We start from the raw sequence: 24,337 nt of genomic DNA, 5'->3' as shown, positions 1-24,337 counted from the left end.
ATTCTTAAAATTCTTAATGAGCCTATTTAAAAAGAGAACTTCATCTGAATCCCGTATAAGGATATAATTACATTTTAGTAAAGAAAGGTTGAAGCTATCAAACAGCAGAACAAGGGTAAATTTAAAGATTTTACTGTACTTATTGGCTAAACAATAAAATTTGAAAATTTTATGGTAGAAAGATATATGAGTCTAGTTTCAAAGACATTAATCAGATCTTAATTTTGAATTCTGTATCTCAAGATATAAATAATTTAGTGGCTATGACTCGAATGGACAGCTTGATATGAACATAAGTAAATAGTGGAATTATGTGGTGCAATCATGATTGTATTACGTTGAGAACATATTTTGAGAATTGGTGAAAACATGTTACTAAATTGCTTATTATTTTCAAAACGGGCTTACTAAGCTATATAGCTTACTCTCTCCCTTTTCTTCATTTTATAGGGTCACTAAGCTAGCTTGGGTTGGAGATCGTCGGAGATTCTATCACACTATCAAGCTATCATTTGGGTAAAAGTGAATGCAAGTATTTTAAGTCTATGGCATGTATAGGGCCTTAGTCATTTGGTGTATGAGTCATTATGATTTGGCTAAATGTATTAGCTTGTGATGGCTAAAAGTTGAATGTAATTCGTAGCCATGCAAATTGGCTTATATTGGCTAAATGGTTGTAAGCCCATATAAGTATGTATGTGCATATGTCAATGTTTTGCAATGTGGTTTATATTTGCTTGATATATTATGGTTACAAGTTTATTCATATGTTAATGCCCTTTGAGTGCAAACTTAGCATGGAATGATTTGGCAAGGCCTAATGTTATAATGCATGATAATTGATGGTATGAAAATGATACGATATTGCTTGATTGTAGTTGTTTTTGAAGGCATTTATATGCCATGATTTGTGCCATGTGATATTGTGTGAATGTGTGTAAGTAAAGGTGACAAAATGACTTGGAAAATAGCCTTGTATTTGTCTACACGGGTAGACAAACGGGTGTGTGTCTAGGCCATGTGTCTAGGCTGTGTGTGACACACGGTCAGCCCCATGGGCATGTGATCCGGCCGTGTGTCCCCTACACCTTAATTTAGGCAAAAAAATGTCCAGAATTGAGCACATAGGCAAAGACACAGGTGTGTGTCTCAGCCGTGTGTGCTATACGGCCTAGCACACAGGCTTGTGACTTGGCTGTGTGACCTAAATTTGATGATGACGTCATAAATAGAATGCACCCTAAGATGGACAAGGCTTGAAGCGCGAACGTGTGATTTGCCAACGGGCGTGTCCCTTTACCACACAGGCGTGTGGACCTGTTTCATGATGAAAATTTTCTAAGTCTCCCAAGAGTTTCTAAAGTTCTCGTTTAGTCCCAAGCCATTCCTAATGTATGTTTTGGGCCTCGTAGGCTCATTTAAGGTACGATATGAATGTTTATAAAAAGTTTTAAATTTGAGTGGAAATTCGTGTCTCGATTTTGTATGAATGTTTGTGTTTAAGTCTGGTAATGCCTCATGCCCTGTTCCGGCATCGAATACGGGTAAGGGGCGTTACAGAAATATAAGATGATGATGATATAGGTACATGGAATTTATTTGATAAATATGTTCATCCATGGATATAGATTTGTACACATTGAGTGTACTATTCGTCTGACATTGATATTTCGAATGGTTTAATGGGTAAAGTTCTGACATGAAATAATCTAAACTCGAGATAAATTATTATGAATATGTACTTGAAATACAAATTTATGATTTATACATGTTATATGAATACGTGATATGGAAAGTATATATATATAGAAATCTGATTGTTGTTGAGCCCATATATGTTTCTTGATGAAATTGTGGAATGTATGACTAACAAGAGCAATGAGGATATGTGTAGGGCTTGAAATCAAATTTATTGAATGTGCCTTACATATTTATCTTGAAATAGAAAGAATGGTAAGTTAAGTACCACGTTATACGAGCTTACTAAGCATTATATGCTTACTTAGTTTTATTTCCCTGTTTTATAGTAAATCGGAAGCTCGTTGGATTGGAAGCTTGGCAGAGATCACTCACACTATCCATCGGCCTATTTTGGTACATATGGTAAATCAATTATGGTTATAATGGCATGTATAGGTTAATTGGCCATATTGGCATGTAAATGTAAATGGTTTATTGAAATCTAGCCATTGGAATGGCTAGTAAAGATTTGTTTTGGTAAAATTATAAGGTTATACCATGATGAATATCCATGTGTTTAGTTTAGTTGATTAAATTATGTTAACATGTATTTTTACAAAAGGGTAAGATTATAAACATGAATGCATGTAATGATGTACTATGTTAGATGTTAGAATTAATTTAGTTATGATGCTTGAATTGGTTGGTATATGAATGAAAGTTTTGGTGTACGTCATTCGCAAAGTTTGGGTGAGAAATTATGCTACAAAATGGTTTTATTTTGTCCACGCGGGTAGACACACGGGCATGTATCTTGACCGTGTGTGACACACGGCCTGGCACATGGGCGTGTGGTTTGGCCATGTGTTCCCTGCATCTTAAATTCAAGAAACAGAATGCTCAGAATTGAGCACACGAGCGTGTGTCTCAGCCGTGTGTGCTACATGGCCTAGAATAAGGGCGTGTGTCTTGGCCATGTGAAACCTGCACCTTAATGTTTTACAAGACACAAGCATGTGTCTCAACTGTATGTGCTACATGGCCTAGAACAAGGGTGTGTGTCTTGGCCATGTGAAACCTGCACCATAATGTTTTACAAGTCAGAGAGTTACATGGGCTGGGTACACAGCCATGTGACCTATTTCATACACAACACGGCCTAGGAAATGGGTGTGTCACTTGATTGTGTGACCCTTATATGTGAGAGAAATTGTGAAATTTTGCAAAAAATGTTCTGAGTTCCTGAGTTAGTCCCGACCTGATTCCAACGTTTATAATGGGCCTCAAGAGTCCATTCAAAGGACAATATGACTAGTTTCGGAAATGAACAGTATTTAACATGAATTATCTGTAATTATTCTGTAAACTTTTGTAATACTCTGTAACCCTGTTCTTGCGATGGATACGGGTTAGGGGTGTTACACCAAAAGCTTCAAGGTTCATCAATGGAACTTTTTTTAACATTTTCACAAATTAATCCTTGGGCTAGCTAAATCAAGCTACAACGATCTCAAAAACATAAACTTAACAAGAAACAACTAAATTGAGCTCACGAATTGAAGGATTGAAGCTTTTGTTTAATGGTCAAATTTCCATGGCTTCTTTACATGCAAAATCAATGATGGATGAAGAAGAAGAAGAAGAAGAAGAAGGTAAATGTCTCTTTCCATTCACTTTCCTTTCTTTTAATTTCCTAAATTATTTTCAAAATTTTAACATTTAAAACACCAAAATTAGGAATTAATCGTTCACTATAATAAGAAAGATGAGTAATTGCCATTTAAACCTTAAACAATTTCTAATTAAGCTCTTTAACTAAAAAAAATCAATAGCGATTAACTTTTTACAATTTTTACAATTTAGTCCTTATACTTTAATTAACTATCAATTCACTAAAATTATCGGACCAAAATTAATATAAAACTATACTAAACTTGTAAATATTAATAAATAATATTTTTGAATCGATCATCAAAATATAGGGTTCCAAAACCATCATTTTTGGTGCCACTAAAAATGTGTTGTTACACGGTGTCCACAAGTTTGACAAGTTAGTTGTAATATAATTTGTACAATAGGTATAGGAGTACTCCGAGGATCGAACTCACAAGAGTCGATAATTAAGTGAAATCTAGTTACAAACATACAGATAAAGAGTCTAAACAACTATTCACTAGATATTATAGTACGGCAAGTCATTCAAGAGTTTTATTATAACAATTAATTAACTAAAATTTGCAAAGGACTAAATTGTAAAGAAAAAACTACACAACTATCAAACACAAGAAAATACAATAACAGGAAGCGATTGGTTGGTTTCCATGTGGTTGATTGACTTTTAAATTAGGAACCTAAATTGATATTATTCTTAAATTTGCTCTATTTTACCCCTCGGCCTTAACTTTACCAATTTAGACAAATTAGTTTGGTTATCTCTCGACCTCACCGACTAACCCAAGACTTATCAAATTGTTGACCAATAAGATCTCATCTCAATATCACTTATCTTTATTTTCCCTTAGTGTAACACCTCATACCCGGTCCAGTTGTCAAACCTGAGCTACAGGATGCTACTATAGTAAACCAAAACATTCACTTACAATTTAATCAATAACATTCAATAATTTAATATATACAAGTTAAACATGCAATACAAATAAAACCGAGTCTTAATCGAGCTTAAGAAATCCCTTAAACTGGCTCGAAACCAAATCATGACCATTTTGAAACATTTACAAAAAGATAGGTAAAAAGGTAAAACATGGGTCACACGGTCATGCGATAGGTTTGAGGTCGTATGGTGCCATCACACAATCGTGTCCCCAAATCGTCCAACAATTGCATGTCATGTAATCGGGTGTCACATGGCCATGTAATCGGGTGTCACATGGCCATGTAACTAACTTTGGCCATGTGAACTAAAAACCAACCTAAATGTGTTGAACACACGGTTGTGTCATCCAATCATGTGTGACACACGGCCGTGTGATAGCCCATGTACAACAAAAATGACCTATTTAAGTAAGTTTTTATACCATACCTTTAAGTGTCCTATAATGTCATTTTATGCTACTCTTAGCAACACCAAAATGTACATATTTCAAAGTCAAAACATCAATTCTTTTAACCATTTAAACATACAACCAATATGCCCTCATTGGCACCAACAATTCAATATGCTCAATTCAAAGAAAATACATATCAAAACCTTAAACCATTTAATGCCATATCTCAATTCACTTGCTTAATACCTTTCGATTCTTTACCATTATCATAAACTTCCTAATTTTCAAATTGGTACCAACCACATAACACAACCAAGTTGCATATAAGCTTGAATACAAAACTAATATGCCAAAACATGATCATATTCTTGCAAAGATTAACCATCCTATATACATACCAAAAATAACCAAGTTGAAACATCAAAGTATACTGTGTTGAAAAAAGGTAGGTGTGTGCTTCTAGTTGATCCGATCAATACGTTTTGGACGTCCAAACCTATAGAAAAATAGTAACATGAGTAAGTATTTAAAAGACTTAGTAAGCTCATACAATATAAATGATTACATACCTCAATTACTAAGCTCATACAATATAAATAATTATATACCTCAATTACTTATCACACATTCAATTCATAATATAATATAAGTGTCCTTATCAAAACACAATGAAACAACATCAAATACATAAGGCTTTGAGCTCAAACAATACATATAACCTCAACTATTTATACTTCCATTATAATCCAATTTGCATCAAAAATCCATATCACGAACGATCATTTTGCTAACATCAACTTCATATCATCATATTTCCATTTCACTATTCAACCCGATGAAACATCGTAAATGAACTCAATATACAGGTGAAAATATCAATAGTGCCTGGTTACCCTTTCAAGTTAACCTACACAACAGAGAGCCTAACTAAGGCTTAATATACTTGTATTCTCGAGTCTGCAACATATGTTGGATCTCAGAACCTATTCGTATATTCTCAAGTCCGTAACATATGCTGGAGCTCGGAACCTGGGGCAATAACCTATAACCTCGTATACAAGACTTTTACTAAGTTCATCGAGATTTAAACTTAATTTATTTATATTTCATATCAATCTATTTTTTATATTAAAACCTCAATTTATAATTCGCAACAAAACATTAATTAATAATGTAATACAATACAACAACAATATAAGTTCGGTTATACCATATGAACTTACCTAACAAAACAATAGCGATTTAGATAACAGGGACTATTCAACAGTTTTCCCTTTTTCGCGTAAATCTTCTGGTTGTAGTAATTCTTGATCTATGATATAGATTTATTTCAATATAGTCATCCAAATATCATATATAACCCATTACACATATATGTAAGCTCAATCTCAACTTCCGATTACTTCCTCAAGTTTTATATTTTATTCAATTTAGTCCCTAAAATCAAACTTATCATAACTTCCAAATTTGGACTCTAAATTTTAAACCAACCTCAAATACATCCAATTATGGTCCCTTATTATCAAAAATTATAGAAATTACTTTCCAATTTCAAGATATTAACAATTTAGTCTTTATGTTCAAAACCAATAAAAATCACTTTATACAATAGTCTTAGTTTCCATCAAAGCTTCAAACTTTACTATAAACATTCAAAAACTTCAATTAACATCAATGGAAACTTTAGAAATCTTTAACAGTTTAGATAATGGAGATACGGGTTAGCTAGAGCTCAAAAATATAAAAATTACAAGAAAAAAAAACTTAAAAACTTACCAGTTTAGAAGGCTAGATATGTTAAAGCTTAGAACCCTATTCTTTCTTTCTTTTTTCGATAAAGAAGATGATTGGAGGGAAGAAGATAACTTTGTGTCTTTAATTTTACTTTTATACTTAAATTAACTTAACTAATTAACATTAACTTAATTAACCTTTAATTAACCATTATTTAATCAAACACAAACTTAATTAACAAAGTGGATGGCTTACAACTAGCCTCCACCACTATTTGACAGTTAGAAATTGGTCAAATTGTTCAATTGGTCCTTCAATTAATTAATCAAGTTTTATTTCAATTAAACCTTAATTAATTATGGCTTAATAATAATAAACCCAAAATTTAATGGGATTTATGACACCCACCACCGCTTGGACTTTTGAAAATGGTCTAATCACCATTTTGATCCCTTAGTTATTTAAAATCTATTGCGATTAAATTTTATCACATTTACACTTTAGTCCTTTTTTCCTTAATTAACTATCAAATCACCAAAATCACTAAACCAAACTTCAATCCACTTGTATAATATCTCCTTAAATATTCAACAATAATATTTATGAGCTCGGTTTATGAAAACGAGGTTTTGATACCTTATTTTTCAAAACCATTGACTTTCGGTATGTACCACTCGTACCTTGACTAACTGACCAATTAACAAAAATTATCAGATTAAAATTCAATAAAACACAATAATAAACTTATAAATATTATTAAATAATATTTACAAATTCACTTATCGAAATTGAGGCCCTGAAACCATTGTTTCCTACACCATTGAAAAATGGGTTGTTACATTTAAGGTCGTCGATCCTAAGTTTTTAAGTCTATTCGATTTAGTTTGATTTTTCTATTTAGTCCCCGAATCCAAAAATCAATTACCCAGCATTTTCATCAACCAACCCCTAAATATTTACTTACTCATACTTATATTGTAATCCATAATTGGCAAGAAATTAAATGAAAATAACATTAACTTAAACCCTATGCAAAGCAACAAAAACCCAAGCTTTCTAGTCAAAGCTTGGATACAACAACAATGGCAGCAAGAAATGTAAAAAAGAATACTAAAGAAGTTATTTTTAACAAGGAAAATGTAATAAAGCCAAATGGCATTCGATTAATGGATTAGATTGTAACTATAAAAGAGTTAGAAGAACTAGATAAGCAAATAGGTCCTAACTATAGTAGTAAGTTACTTAACTAACTACAATAAACTAATAAACACCAGCAAAATAAGCAAGAAATGAAACCCTAGACTATGGAGAAAAACTAAACCCTAAAAAATAAAGTGAATAATCTTAAAAACCTAAAAATGTCAAGTGTGTCCTTTATTTCAGCCAATTTGGCTTATTTCAACAGAGTTCACGTAGAAAAATATTGGCCAAATTTCCCCTAAATGTCTAATTTTGGTTATGGAACATGTTGGACAAAGGTTGCCATTCTGGTCATTTTTTATCTCACTTGATAGTGATATCATGATACCTAGAGCCAGGTATCGCTATATCAGCTCCAATCTTAAAATGGGGTTCTTTGGGAGTCTCGGGTACTGCAATACCCTATGGTCGGTATCGCGATACCATTGCAAGTGACTCGAGCTTCCTTGTTTCAATATTGTCAAGGGTATCATGACTTTTAGGATTCGATATCGCAATACCCCTTCTAGATAATGTTCTCGCTCTATTTGGGCCACTATGGGCTCCCTATATCATCTCGGGTCTCAAAATAGCATAAAAAACATTAATCACTTATTTTTGCAAAGAACTAAAACTAAGTAAAAGCACAACAAAAAGATCTAAATTACTTAGAAACAAGCTCTTTAAACGTACTAGGGAGCCTAATTTAGCATATCAAATTACAACAGATCACGTAGGGACGTTGTCATCGGTTAAACTATGGTTAACTCAAAAATTTAGCATGAATGGCTTAGGAAAAGCTAATTTTTTCTAGGTATTTGAATCTTAAGTGATCGAAATAACAAAGTGATAGCATTACCAAAAGCTTCATACATAGACAAGATATTAGAACGTAATGTAATGATCGATTCTAAGAAGGGAACTTAACTTTCTTTATCAGGATTTCATCTTTCTTTGAAGGATTACCTTAAGACAATGAAAGAAAAAGAAAACATGAGAAAGGTTACTTATGCTTCTACAGTAGGAAGTCTCATGTATGTTATGTTATGCACACATCCAGATATTTGTTTTGCGGTAGGGTTGGTAAGACAATATCAGATGAACCTTGGCCTAAGACACTGACAAACAGTTAAACATATACCCAATGAATTGTCGAGAATGATGGATTATATGTTTGTGTATTCTAGAGGAGATCTTACTCCTACCAGATATGCTGATTTTAACTTCCAAATGTGTCAGGATACGAGGAAATTGAAATAGGGATGTGTTTTTATCTTAGGTGGCAGGTCCATATTATAGAGAAGTGTCAATCTGAGCTAAATTGCTAACTCCACTGAGGAGATTGAATATGTGGCTACTTCTGAGGCTACAAAAGAAGCAATATGGCTTCAAAAGTTCCTTATAGATTTTGAAGTCATTCCTAGTATGGAAAAAGCTATCACATTTATTGTGATAATAGTGCGACAGTAGCTAACGCTAAGGAAATTAGAAACTACAAGAGGATGAAACACATTGATAGAAAGTATCATATCATAAGGGAGACAGTAGCAGACAGAATCATGGATGTAGTTAGTCATATCAAAAGATAACCTTATGGACCCGTTTACCAAGAATTTACTAGCTAGAAGTTTTAAAAACACGTAGAGAGCATGTGAATGCAAAATATAACTCATCTACTCTTCTTTTCCAGGCATTTTCATATGTTACTCTGCCTACATCACATCTGTGAAGCTCCATTAGGAACTTACCATTTCCAATCATGTGCTTCAAGCACCCACTATTAAAGTACCAATTTTCTTCAATTGTAGCTTTCAGAAATGTATGAGCAACCAACAGTCTCATTTCCTTATGAAACCGTACCTACTTTAAGTGTTGCTTCTTTTCAATTCTAGTTTGAGCACTATTGGTATCAAAATTGGATTCTTAAAGTCCTCTAGAAGTTTGTAACAAAATGGTCTTATATGACCCTTCTTGCCACAATAATGATGGACAAAGTTCATTTTCTATTTATACTCTGCCTTTATTCTTATAGAGATAGCCTCATTAGCCTTCACAAAAATATTAGAAAGTTTATTATTCATACCTTTCTTTAGATAGCCAAGACCTCGTCTCCCTAATTCGAGCCTATGTGTGGACAGAATCTCATCAAGCTTAATTCTTTGCCCCTAAAACTTTTTCAAATTTAGTTTTTCTTCTTTAAGTTCTTTGTTGACCTTGTCAATAGCTTGGTTCTTAGTAAAGATTTCTTTTTTAAGAGCCTCCTTCTAACATTTTAGGATACATACCTCATCGTGAAATCATCATTGATTTCACAAACCATTTCCATCTTCTTTAACAAATGTAAATATGCATTTTTAATTAACTCTTCACCACTTTCAACTTTATTTTCAACTTCTATCTTAATATTGAATGCCACAAAGTTTCTTAGTTCTTCATCAGATTTATATACATCATCCTTTATTTCTTCATCATTCCATGTAGTAAGTAGTGATTTTTTTTTCTTCTTAGTATTTGCACATTCAGATTGAATGTGCCCATACCCTTTGCACTCATAACATGGAACAATTTTCTTCCTCACAAACTCTCCTCTAGTTTAATCCTTCTTCAACATTTCTTCCCCATGTTCATTTGCTACCATCTTTTTCTTCGCAGACCTCTTCAAAGTCTTATTAAATTTTCTTAAAAGTAGAACAATATGCTCTTTAATTTCTTTCATAGTCTCTATGAGTTTCTTGTTTGTTGCAGCTGAGTTTCAAACATTGAAAGCTACATTTGGTTTTACTTTGTCCCTCCGAGCTTCCAACAAATTCATCTCAAATGTCTTAAAAGATCCAATCAACTCATCTAACTTAAGAGAAGTGATGTCTTTTGCTTCTTTTATTTCTTTCACCATAATGTCAAATCGTTCTAGCAAATGAACGTAGAACCTTTCGCACCACTTGGTTTTGAAAAATGTTCTTTGAGGCAAAAAGCCTTATTAGAGATGCCATACAACTGAGCATAAAATTCAAAGATTGTCTCCTATTCATCCATCTTCAAGTTTTTAAACCTTGTAGTTAGCATTTATAATTTTGACATCCTAATGATTGTGTTTCCTTCTTGCTAATTTTGAAGTATTGTCTAGGCTTCCTTGGCCATTTCACATATGGATATTACTTTGAAATACTCAATATCCATACCATTGAAAATGGCATTGATTTCCTCCTAAAGTCATCATTTTTTCTTTAGTAGTGTACCATGCTTTCCCTTTGGTTGAAAAGTGTCATCTACTCCAGTCACAGTAGGCCGAGTCCAACCTTCTTTAATGGCTTCCCAAATAGCATCGTTTATGGAAAATATGAATGCCTTTATACGAGCTTTCTAGTAGGTGTAATTAAGGATCCTACAAGTAGTGGAGCTCCTAATACTGAGCTTCCTTCTCTCATGGGTTCCATAATTGCATATATGTCACTGAATCATCTTCAAATAGCTTTTGAATCCTACTCTTATATCAATTAAAAAATAATTAGTCTACAGATATGAAGTTTATAACTTTTCTTAACGTTAGTTGTATTGGAAATAGAACGAAAAAAGAAAACTTACAAAAATTAGCAAAAGAAATGAAACGATACAACTGATCTTTGTTTACTTAATTTAGACACAATGGTCCTACATTTGCAGAGCCTCACTCAAGATATATCTTATTCAATCACCAAATTAGATCAATTGTATACTTTCGTCTTCATAGGCTAAGTCTCATAGCTCCTTTATGAGGCAAGTTTATATAGCCCCAAAGAGATCACTTGGTTTCTCAACATACACTAGAATCAAATCTAAACTTCACCCGGGTGTTATAACTAATACTGCAACAAGACAAACTAATACTCAACTCAAGAAAAAAAATGAAGGTTGGTGCAAGATACTCATGCTTTAGGATGTACTTCAGCTCTCCAAGTTATGTCACCCAAGGGAGAATGATGCCTATTTATTGGCTGAAATAGCAACAAGATAAACTCCTTAAATCAGAAGATAAACCCTTAAAAAATTCATTGTGAAAATCTAATAATTATCTCTAAATTAATTCTTTAATCACCAAAGAGATAATGATAGGAATTCAATACTTATCCAATAACCTCAAGCACATCAAAGAATTGGTTGAAGGTCTTGACACCCTACCCAAACCATAGTAATTGTTTTGTCAAATATGACACACTCTTGTAGACCAGACTCAGCTGATCGAAACCTTTCCAAGGCCCATTTCAGTGGCCCTTGCAGAATATTAATCTCATTCTAATAGAACATGGAACAAGTAGTAGCAAACACCCCAACACCTTTTATATTTGAATAATTAACATCTACAATATAATATTTGGATTTACAATTGAAAATAATTTATAGCTTTAATTATAAAAACTTAATTTAGAGAAAGATTTACGTTAGGTTAAAACCCTTTTATATTATGTAAATTAAGTAAAAATAATATAATAAAATATATATAACCTTTATAAAAAGTTTTTATGTAGTGTCCAATAACATGCATAACATTTCTTATAAATAATATAATTTTTGTCATAATTTTAAAAACTATTTTTTTATAAATAAGTTATGATAAAGAAAAATATAATACTTTTTTTAATAAGCATATTATTTTTATAATATATAGCATGGACATATAAATAATTTATGTTCATATTTCTTGCCAATAATTTTTTTATAAATAAATATATTATAATACTTTTATAACATTTAATTATCTTTTATAATAGCTTTTTGTCATAACTATAAAAACATTAGGATTTAAAATATAATAAATCTTTGTCATAACCATCCCAAGCACTCTTGCGTGTTTGTGCTTATGATATAAAAAAGTATAACTTAAATTTGTATGAAAAATAATTTTTTTTAAAATTAAATTTGAGTGTAATTACTTGTATATGTAACATCCCTTACCCAACCAGATCGTCAAGTTCGAGCTACAGGTTGTTACATTCGTTGTCAAAGCAACTACAATCAAATTCACAATAAAATAATCATTTTCATGTGCATTCAAACAACAATCATGATTAAATTACAATAATAGATCATTTTTGGGTCTTATTCGAGCTTACAAAAGCTCTTTTGTCAACCTGATCATGAAGTAGGACCAAAATGCAAAGTTTTAGAAATTTAGGGTTTGTCACATTGTGACCTCAGGCCACTTTTCGTCGTGACATGACTCATTGTCGGCTGATGTTGCTACGAGGGAGGTTGGTTGTCGGGCATGGACTCTATTTTTAGTAAAAATGAACCATTTGTGTAACGCCCCCACGCCCGAGACCATCGCCGGAGTCGAGTATGAGGTGTTACTAAGCTTAGTTTAACATTTTTAGAACTTTGGATTATTGTTTCTGCATTCACAGCTTTTAAGCTACTTGCGTCACAGTCACAAGAAAAATCATATCTCGAGTTAAGAAACTAGAAATCAAGATCCGTAAATTTTCCCTGAATCTAGACTCATATACCTATCTACTAATTTTTTTCTATAATTTTTGGTTGGGCCAATTAGTACAGTTTATTAGTTAAAGTTACCCCTATTTCGGGACTCGACTGGTCTGACCTCTGTTTACTATGAACCACATTTATCTCTGTACAAAATTCATATGACTATGAGATTTTTTTTTACTAAAACTAGACTCAATAAGGATTCTGAGGATATAAAATATACCACCTAATTATATCTTTATAATTTATGATGAATTTCTAAAGTTGGAACATGGGATTCAAAAACTGCTATGACCCTGTTTCACTAAAATTCAAATATCTTCTAACATATAATTCCTTTACCTGTTTCATTTGTTTCATGTGAAACTAGACATAATAAGCTTCAATTTTATATGTAGTCCATCACCAAATTCAATTGCTATGATTTTTAGTATATTTTCAAACTTGCGTCAGTGTTGCTGCAGTATTCTGTTTATGGCAAATTTCATCCTTTTATGAGTTTTATGCACTAAGTATCTTAATAGTTTTCCTTAACATCAAACATAATCTACACTAACCATTTTCATAATTTATCATTATCAAGCATTTCCTCAACCATTCCACAACCATACCATAAGATCATTTACACAAAATAGGTATATTGCTATACATGCCATACTTAAATTTACAAGCCATTACCAAAAGTCTTAGGATAGTGTGGTGAGCCTTGACCTATCCCGACTCTCGAATGGCTTGTCCAAAACTACAATGAGTAAGAAGGAGGGAGTAACCATAAATGCTTAGTAAGTTCATATACAAATAATAAGTAACATAACAAACAGTTATACCAATCAACATTAGCATACATCACCAAAACACATATCACATCTCTGATCATTTTTCATCATCTTATTACCTTATAATGGTTGTATCAATACTCAACCCGAGGGTTAAATACATACCTGTCCAAAATAACCATTTCACATCACTCACCAATACTTTTCTTTACATCTCGAATATTCCTCCATTGAGTAGAACTTTACCTGTTGAACACATCGGAATATAATTCGGATACATGGATAACTTGCACATAAGTGCCATATATGCAATCAAGCAATCATGTAACCCGCCCATAAGCGAACTCGGACTCAACTCAACGAGCTCGGGCGTTCGCATCCATAAGTGAACTCGGACTCAACTCAACGAGTTCGGATGCCTAGTTACATCTCTCGAACTCGGACTCAACTCAACGAGTTCGGACATTCGCATCCATAAGTGAACTCGGACTCAACTCAACGAGTTCGGATGCTCAACCATCCTAGTGACATGTCACTTGTATCCTAATCTATTCCTAAGGTTCAAACGGGCTTTTTCCCTCGATCTCATATTTGTCGTCTTCCATGGAATATCGGAACCGATACTTGGTAGCAATTCATATTTATCAAGTAGTAAACATAATTTGCATATTACTCAACATTAACCACAAAGCATAATATTTCACTATTAAAAATCAGCGTATCATATAATTAACATCAATAACTTAAAAATAACAATTATGCTACATTATTTACACATGAACTTACCTTGGTACCAAAATACAAAGATTTTGCAATTTAGTCCACAATCTTTTCTTTTCCTCGATTGAGGTCGATTCCACGTCTTTCTTGATCTAAAATAACACATTTAGCTTATTTAATACTCACATTATCAAATTAATCCTTAACTCAAATTTTGGCAAAATTACAATTTTACCCCTAAACTTTTGCATATTTACATTTTTGCCCCTAGGCTCGGGATTAAACTTTATTCCTTATTCTTATGTTTTACAACATGCTGATCACTTTTCTCTTCTATGGCAACATCAAATTCTCACTCTAACATGTACTTGTGACTATTAGGTATTTTTACCGATTAAGCCCTTTTACTCGTTTTTGCTTAAAATCGAGTAGTACAAGTTGTCTAACATAATTTAAAACTTCATATTCTATCATAAAACATCAAAATACACAAATTTCACCTATGGGTATTTTTCCAAATATAAACCCTAGGTTAAATTATTGCTAACATAAGCTTTATCGAGTTACCGGGATTCCAAAAACGTAAAGAACATTAAAAACGGGGCTTGGAATCACTTACTATGGAGCTTGGAAGCTTGAAACAAACCCTAGCTATGGAGAACCCTTGAAATTTCGGCCTAATGAAGAAGATGGACAAAAATTGGCTTTTAATTTTGTTTTTAATTCATTTTAATAACTAAATGACCAAAATACCCTTACTACTAAACTTTCCAAAAATTCCTTCCATGTCCTAATTTTGTCCATGAACTTAAAATTGGTCAAATTGCTTTTAAGACCTCCTCATTAATATTCCAAAACAATTTCATACTAAAAACTTCTAGAATGCAAGTTTTGCAACTTATTCGATTTAGTCCCTACTTTCAATTTAAGCACTTTAGGCATAGAATTTCATCACGAAATTTTCACACAATCATGCAATCATATCATAAACCTCAAAATAATTATAAAATAATTATTTCTATCTCGGATTTATGGTCACGAAACCACTATTCCGATTAGGCCCTAATTCGGGATATTACAATTTGATACCTATTTCATATATTCCAACTAACCTATTCATATGATCATTGTAATACTAATTTCATTTGAATCAAAACACTCTAAGAACATATCAATCAAGTTCAAATAATCACATTTAACCTCTTAACAACATTCATTACCTATTCAACTATTAGACTTAACATTCCATTGTCATGGCATACATATAAACCAAATTATCCAAATACCAAGTCTTTACCTATACTAGGCTACCTTGAAACATTCCAATTTATATTCCATACATATTCCTAGCATATCAATCAAAATATACCAATTTAATTAGGCATCACTAATGCCAATCCATGCATTTCTAAATCGCATACCAAGACCGACATCCAAATCACCATAAACCAAGTTCAATACAATTTTCAACTCATAAAGACTTATATACAACAAGGATTACACCAAAACACTTATATACATGCCACAATCCTTGACTCAAAATGATCAAATAACTACCAAATTAAGGATAGTTTGAGCTTCAAGACGATCCGACTTGACGTGTTCCACAAGGTGATGATCTACAAGGAAAAGGGAAAACAAATGGGGTAAGTATATAAGATGCTTAGTAAGTTCATAGGTGATAAACAAAACTTAACTCACCTTTTATCTATAAACAAAAAATAACCTTAACTTGACATAATTTGGCTAGACATGGCAAAGCAAAACATCAATAAGGCGAGCTTTAACATGTAACCAAACCATATAAAAATTCAATCACTTATACCAATTCATGTCATTTTGTACAACCAATTTTCAATCTCATTCAATCAAGGGATAATGTAATCACATACATGTCGATGACATTATTCCAATACATTATTCAAGCTCAATTTAATATTTCTCTAACTGAACATTAAGATCATTATATCTCATTTCAATTTCTCATTTTATATGAACTATATCGCCCAATGAACCTTAATAAACGAACTCAGATATACAAGTATCTACGTCACACCAGTTGTTTTTCCAATCTAAGTATTTTCGTATCAGGTTACCCATTCAGGAAAATCCTTTATAACATCATATTCGATTGCTTTTCCAAGCTGAATATAAACATGCCAGGTTACTCGTCTGGGCTAAACCTTTAAAATGGCATTAGGTTACTCGTCCGAGCTAAACCTGTGTCATATGTATTTGAGTATTCACAATAAATGCTGGACCTCAGTAATCATCTATAATCAATCCCATACTAGTGCGCACAAAACCCTATTGGCATGCCAATCATATCCTAACATTTACCTAGTTCAAATAGACATTTATTATGCAATTTAACATTACTTTTCAATTTAATCCAAATATCACCTTTTGAACCAATTCACAACCAAAGATATATAATTACAATTCAAGTGCACAACAACCTATATAAATAAATACCATATAAGCTTACCTGGTTAAAACAACAAATAAGTAGAATCTTTAAGAACTAACCTACATTTTGTGTTTCCACGATTATCTTCGGTTTGATCCAATTCTTGATCTATACAATTATTCCACTCAATTCATCAATATTAAAAATTTATACATTATATCATGATATGAATGAACCTATGAAATTTTATTTTTAATTCCCCTAAAGTTTTACATTTTATTCAATTTAGTCCCTAAAATCAAAATAGCCATAACTTTAAATTTTGAGCTTTAGTTTGAAAAGTGACCTCAATTACATTCATTATAAACCCTCTAGTATCTATTATTACCGAAATTTCACATCAATTTCATATTTTATTTACTTTGGTCCTTGTGTACAAAACTAACAATTAAACATTATAATTTAGTCTTTTTATAATCTAAGCTTAATATCTATCAATTTAACACCAATTTCTTTGAGAAATAAATAATGACAACTTTAAAAAACTTTAACAGATTTACAAATTGGTACATGTGCTAGCTAAATCAAGCTCCTATGACCTAAAAAATATAAAAATTACAAGAAAAAGACTTGAAAACACTTACAAATTAATGGACGAAAGTTTTAAGAATTACTTAGGTTCTCTTCTCTTCTTTGGACGACAAGAATGAATGATGAAGAATATGACTTTTTTCTTTCTTTGATTTAACTTATATAGTTAGATTAATTCTTAATTAAGATTTTATTAACTTAAGTTTAACTAATTAACAAAAGTTAATCTTTAAACTTAATTAGTGGGATAATCACCACCGTCCACTAACCCTTACTCCAAAATAGTTAACTTGTCGTTTTGGACCTTTGGCTAATTGTAATTTAAGTCCCTAAGTCTTTGGCCAATTAAAAACCTATAGAGATTACACTTTTACAATTTAGTTCTTGTACCTAAATTAAATAATTAATAAACAAAATTGATGGACCAAACTCTAATATACTATTATACCAACTCCGTAAATATTCATATTTAATATTTATGGAAATGGGGTTCCGAAACCACCTTTTTCCAGCACCATCAAAAAGCAAGTTGTTACAACATAATTATCTCAATTCTCACCCTCTTTTAAGAATTGGAAAGAGTAATTAAGATACTCAAATTATACCAAATACAGTGAAACTCACCAATTATAATAGTTACCCAAACATACGACCCTATGTAATTACAATTAATTACACTCAAATTCAATTATTATATGGCTTTCCAAATACTTCCTTAACGAGGTAGTTTTTCACAACTTGAAATCCACAATTTAAGACACAAATTAAATTATAATACACATTGAAATATAATATATGTGATTATTTATTAAATTTACGGATTTATTGAATGCCTATTTACTATTATTTTTAAAATTCTTAAGGAATTTAGGAATACGACAAATTCATGTTTTTAATATTTTTCAAATGTGTATGTGTATATATATATAATGTATTTGTTTAAGTTGGTGCCATAAATTAATTAGATGTCAACTCGGTTGGGAAATGATACAAAACTTCCTCTTTTCACGAAGTATTGAATATTATTTTGAGCATGTTTTGTCTTTTTATATTTTATATAGAAAAACTTAAATTAATTTAATGGATAATGATATTTAAACACGAACTATCATAATTTATAAAGACTCAAATTTACCGATTCAACTAATAAGTGTGGTTTGTTTTTAATATAATTTTTATAAATATATTTTTCTACAATTTTTTCACCAAATTGTTGTATACCATACTCTTGTTAGATTAAAACCCAACTAATTTATTATTTTTATATAACAAGTAAAATTCAAATAAAATTTTCGTTTTAAAACCCATTTAAATATAATATTTTTTTGTATACATTATTTTTAGTTTTTGAAAGGTTGGATATAGAGGTGTGCATGGGCGGGTTGGGCCCATAAAAAATTTTGGCCCGCTTTCAAGGCCAGGCCGAAATATGGGCCTAGAAATTTGTCCAAGCCCGACACAGGAAAAAAAATGGTAGGCAGAGCCGGACCGGTCCGCCATATTAAAAAATTTGCTTTTTTATTAAATAAAAACTTTAAAATATAATAAATCAAATACATTTAAAACATAAAAATAAATATTAAAACAAAAACAAATAAAAATAAGACTAAAATAATTCTTAAAATAATACATAAATTAAAAATAAAATAAAAAGTAATTATATTAAAATTAAAAATTGAAACAAATTAAAATTAAATTAAGAACTAAATTATATTAATAACAAAAGTTTTACAATATTAAAATAACATTAAAAACAACAAAAATAGTAAAGTAAAATACTAAAGTTACTTAAAATTAAAAATAAAATTTTTAAAAATAATTTAATATTAAAATAAAATTTGGTAAGGTGAGACTCAGGTCAAAAAATCTTACCCGAGGCCCGGCCTATTTTCTAAACGGGCCTCGAAACGAGCCTCGTTTTTTGTCCAAGCCTATTTTTCGGGCCTATATTTTTACCCAAACCCTCTTATTTTTCGAGCGGGCCTTCGAGCCGGGCCGGGTCACCCGGCCATGCACACCTCTAGTTGGATACATTTTTTATCTTTCATATAAGACTACAAATTAATAGGTGTGGAGGAGGAGAATATAAAAGGAACCCAATCAAAACGGCAAAGTAGAGAATCGAAACAAATGAAGATGGAACCCTAAGTTTTAAAAGCAAAATTATATTGATGATGATAATGGCATAAGCGTATCATGGCTGGGGAAAACAAATCAAGCGCGCGACCTTGGGGTACATTAGAGGAACTCCTCCTTGTATGTGCCGTCAACCGCCACGGCACTAAAAGCTGGGATTCTATCGCCTCGGAACTTCAGAATCGGAGACTCACTTCTTCCTTTCTTCCTTCCTTCACTCCACAACTCTGTAAAGACAAGTTTTTTGATCTTAAACGACGCTTCATGTCCACAAATGGCGCCTCTTCTTCCTCTAGTTTGGTTGACCAGCTTCGAAGGATTCGCGTAGAAGAGCTCCGTCGAGAGGTTCAAGAACGTGACGTTTCAATCGTGTAATAAATGAAATCAAATGACGATTTCCTTTCCGACTGATTGCGTCGTTTACTCGCCTTGTGGTGAGATCTGAGAGGTTGCTTTTTTTTTTTTTTGGTGATTACAGGTCCTTGGAATTGAAGGTCAAGAGATTGGAGGAGGAAAGAGAGCGGAGTTCTAAAGAGGAGACAGATCTGGATGACCGACAGAATATTTTATCACCGGATACCGTCGCCGGCACACCCGCCGGCGGTGATGGCTCCGGTGATCTCGATGACCGATCATTCAACGAGTCCAACTCCACCAGTCAAAAACCCGAGCTGACCACGTTGGCCACTATTATTATTAAAGACGAGCAAAACGATGCCGGAGAAGTGGTAGGAGAAAGGAAGGCACAAGTTATAACAGAGCCGATCGAACCGAGAGGTGAAAATGAGATTGATCCGGTTCGAACCGGGGAAGGGCCGGTTAATGAACGATTAAATGGTGAAGAACATGATAATAAGAAGCAGGTGAGTGACGTACAAAGTTCGGCTAGTTTATCCAAGAAGAAAAGATGTAATGGTAGTAGTAAGGGCGGAAGCACCAGCAGAGAGGAACGTGAGGGAGATGAGGTTTCTCCCGCCATGAAGCGAGCCCCGGCGGTGAAGCCCGAGTCCATGGTTAGGCTTTTAGGGATCATCCGCTCTCATCGGCTCGGCTCGGCTTTGGATCGCCGCCAACGGAGCCAGGTAATTTTTTTAAAAATATAAATATTACTAATTAATAACGAGTAAGGAATATGTTCTATCTTGAAAAAACATATATGATTGAAAAATAAAACAAATAAAATTAAACTAAGAACATTTGACAAGGCGGTCAAGGGAAAACAACGTACATCTACTCTTTTAAGGTGCCGGAATAAGGCTAGGGATCTTAGGCCTTGGAGCCAATTAGCCTGCCACGTCACTTGTTTGAGAACTTAATGATAGAATGACAACATATTGGGGTTTCCATAATTTTAGACCAGTCTTTGGATTGACGTGGCGCTTTGTGGACGGTTATAGAACATCAACTAAGCATTATCGTCTACTGGCATTTTGGAGGAAGCCTCCTTGAATCTGATTAAAAACTGAGACCATTTTTAATTCGCCTGCGATAAGTTAAAAAAAATTTCACCACTTTCTTAATAAATTTTGGACTAGAATTCGCTTTTTTTTCTTTATCTAAACTTAAATTTCTTTATCTAAACTTAAATCTCAATCTTAAATACTTTCTTGTATCAATAATTTTGTCTATTATGGTCTTTTACTAGAAGAATTCAACTTTAACCATCATTTTAATAAAATAATCATAAAATGAGATAGGTGCAGAAACATAACTAATTTTGATTTTTCTTTTTGGGCTAAAATTCTTTTTAGACTATTTTGGGATAATTTTAGGTTCTGATTTCTTCTTCTTTTTAATTTTGTTTTGTTTTAATTTATTATTATTAACAATTAAACTATATCTATGTGACCATAATCAAATACTAATTTAATAAAGAAATTTTATTGAAAAATCTTAAAAGTTATATAATTTAATAATATATTAATCTATTTTATATTAAAAACTATAGCAGTATGGCTAATATTTTTTTAAATTTTTTCATGTTTTCTTCAACTACTCATAATTATCGTGCAGTTAACCTATTACTATTAAAATTATTGAATTATTTGATATTATCTATTATTATCAGAATTTGATCGAATGGAATGGAAGTAAGATTAATTAATTTATTGGTTCGGGTAAAGAGTTGAATTGTATGAACTAAAATCATTTAGAATCGACAGAAAATTAATAACTGAATCAGTTTTATAATTTTTAATACATTTTTTATTTTTAACTATTTATGTAATTATTATTGGATCGACAATTACTGAAAACTAGTAGTTTGATTATCGATCCTGTTATTAAAACTATAAAGTTATCTGTAATTTAAAAGTTAAGTAGAATAAAAATATTAATTTTATGTTAAAAATACTTACATATATCTCTAAAAATTATGCTCTTTTCCTAAACAAATTATCCTGATGATCATATATAAGCGTATTTGAAGTTTTTGCCCTTTCTCCAAATTTTATCCTTTCTAAAACCTTTTGAGATCATTTTTTTTAGCATATATTTAATAAAATGGTTGTTTAAGTTTTAATAAAATCATCTCTACCCTGAATTTATTTTGAGCAATTTTATTTTATAATTTTAAATTTCTGCATCTTATTGTTGTTTCAGAAAGTGGAGTTTTAATTTTAATTTTAATTTTCTTTTCTTTTTTCCCCCAAAAGTTTAAAGTTGGGTGATGTCGGCCAGCTTATTATGGTGTTGGCTGGCTCCACTTGAGGACTTATATAATTTTATTTTGAAGGTATTGATCAGTTCAATAAAAACGCTTCTTTACTTATTAATCTGTATTACCATAATTTTCACTATTGATTTATTTCATCTTTTGAAATCTATTTTTAAATACTTCGCTTAGCGCAAGATGTAATAGCAACTTGTTGAAAGTTCAGATCCAAGGGCTTTTCCTTGTTCCGAAAGCATACTAAAATTAAACTTTTAAGTTTAATAAGTAAAAATAAAATTAATTAAACGTTTTTGATGATTTTCAATCTTAAATTGTTGGTGCTATACTTTCCACCATCTAGATTTTTCAATAAAAAATGAATTGAAAAAAAAAACCCCATAAAATAGAGTTAATACCAGTAGGAGAACAGATACAGAGACAGAGGTCTTCGCCTCAATCCCTCTGTAATTCTGAAATTTTAACACAACTTCTATGACTATTCTTAAATAAAAAAATGGTTTTAACATAAAAGTATAATTGTTATTAATTAATAATTATAATAATATTACAAGTGTAATTTGCAGGAATCTGCAAGATACAAAAACCTGATAAGGCAACACATGGATCTCCAAAGAATTCAAACCAGGCTTGATAAAGGTGTCTACTCTGAATGCAGCACAAAGTTCTTGAGGGATCTCCTCCTTTTATTCAACAATCTCATCGTATTTCACCACAAAAGTTCTCCCGAACGTATTGCTGCTCAACAACTCCGGGCATTGGTGTTGAAGGAAATGACCCATATGCTTCCAAAACAATCCGAAACCGATGATGTTGCGAAACCCAACAAATCTTCTACTATAGTCGCATGTGGCAAACGCAGATCTTCCAAGGCAGTAACAAAGAATACTTCTACTAGTACTAGGAGAGGAGATGAAAAAGAAAGAGGCGTTGAAGAGAAGAAGTTTGATGGTAGTTGTCCTATTGCGACTGATGACATGGGCATAAGGAAGAAAAGAAGTAAAGAAAGAGTGGTTTCAGGCCGTCGAAACTTATTAAGAACGAGCAGCACCAGTGAGGAGACAAAGCATGAGTATGGTGGTAATGAGCTTAGCTCTCATGACGCTGTGGAGAAGAAGGTGGATATTAAGAAAGAAAATAGTAATCACAACAAGAATAATAAGGCAAGAAAGAAACAAGGAGCAGCAAGTTTCTTGAAAAGAATGAAGCAAAATTCACCACGTGAAGTGATGGAGAAAGACGAGGATGATGATGAAGATGATGATTCGGAGGATCATAGTAAAGATGAAAAAGAGAAGGGGAGGGTGGAGAGGGTTACCCGGAGTTCAGGAGGAAGAGGGGCGAGGGCGAAGAGAGGGGTTGGGAGGCCACCGAAGGTGGTGGCGGAGTCGACGGGAAAGAGAGGGAGGGACAACGTTGAGAATGAGGTGGGATTGGGAGGTACGGGAAGGGCTAGGAAACGAGGTAGAAGGTGATTGGTAATAAATGATAGTGCTGTATAATGTATATATATAGTATAGTAATTGATGTTTTTCTTCTGCTTTTGCTATTGGTATTTTACTTTCTAACTGTTTTTAAATTTTTTTTTTTAAAACAATCGGATTCAACGAGAATCGAATAAACGGTTAAATTAAAAACCGATTCTGAAATAAGTTAAAAATATGTTTGATTCATAAACCAATGAAAGCCATAATTAAATTGTGAACCGAAAAGAATCGATTGAATGAATTCTTGTATTTAGAGTTAATTATCCTACGTCAAAACCGAAAAATAAAAAAAGAATAAATTGAAACCAGCCCATTGGCTTATTCCAGCCAAAGAAAATCAAGTGGTCCAAGTGAATACAAAAAACAAAAAGAAAAAAAACAAATAAACATCTAAGTTCATGAAATTACTATTAAACTTATGTTTTGGTTATCTAATTTAAAATGTTATTAAACAATTATTAAATTATTTAAAATTGCTACTTAAGTCA

General features: G+C 32.1%; 1 protein-coding gene across 1 annotated transcript; it reads left to right on the top strand.

The window, feature by feature from the left end:
• Nucleotides 1-19,613: 19,613 nt before the first annotated feature.
• On the top strand, nt 19,614-23,999 carry LOC108459325 (uncharacterized). The gene is made up of 3 exons (XM_017758681.2): nt 19,614-20,062; nt 20,170-20,773; nt 22,929-23,999. The coding sequence occupies exons 1-3, from the start codon at nt 19,752-19,754 to the stop codon at nt 23,835-23,837; spliced, it is 1,824 nt and encodes a 607-aa protein (XP_017614170.1). The 5' UTR covers nt 19,614-19,751; the 3' UTR covers nt 23,838-23,999.
• The last annotated feature ends 338 nt before the right edge of the window (nt 24,000-24,337 follow it).

This window comes from Gossypium arboreum, chromosome 6 (genome assembly GCF_025698485.1).
Source record: "Gossypium arboreum isolate Shixiya-1 chromosome 6, ASM2569848v2, whole genome shotgun sequence".
Taxonomy (NCBI): Eukaryota; Viridiplantae; Streptophyta; class Magnoliopsida; order Malvales; family Malvaceae; genus Gossypium; species Gossypium arboreum.
Note: the sequence above shows the minus strand (reverse complement) of the source record. Positions and strands in the feature narration are given on the sequence as shown.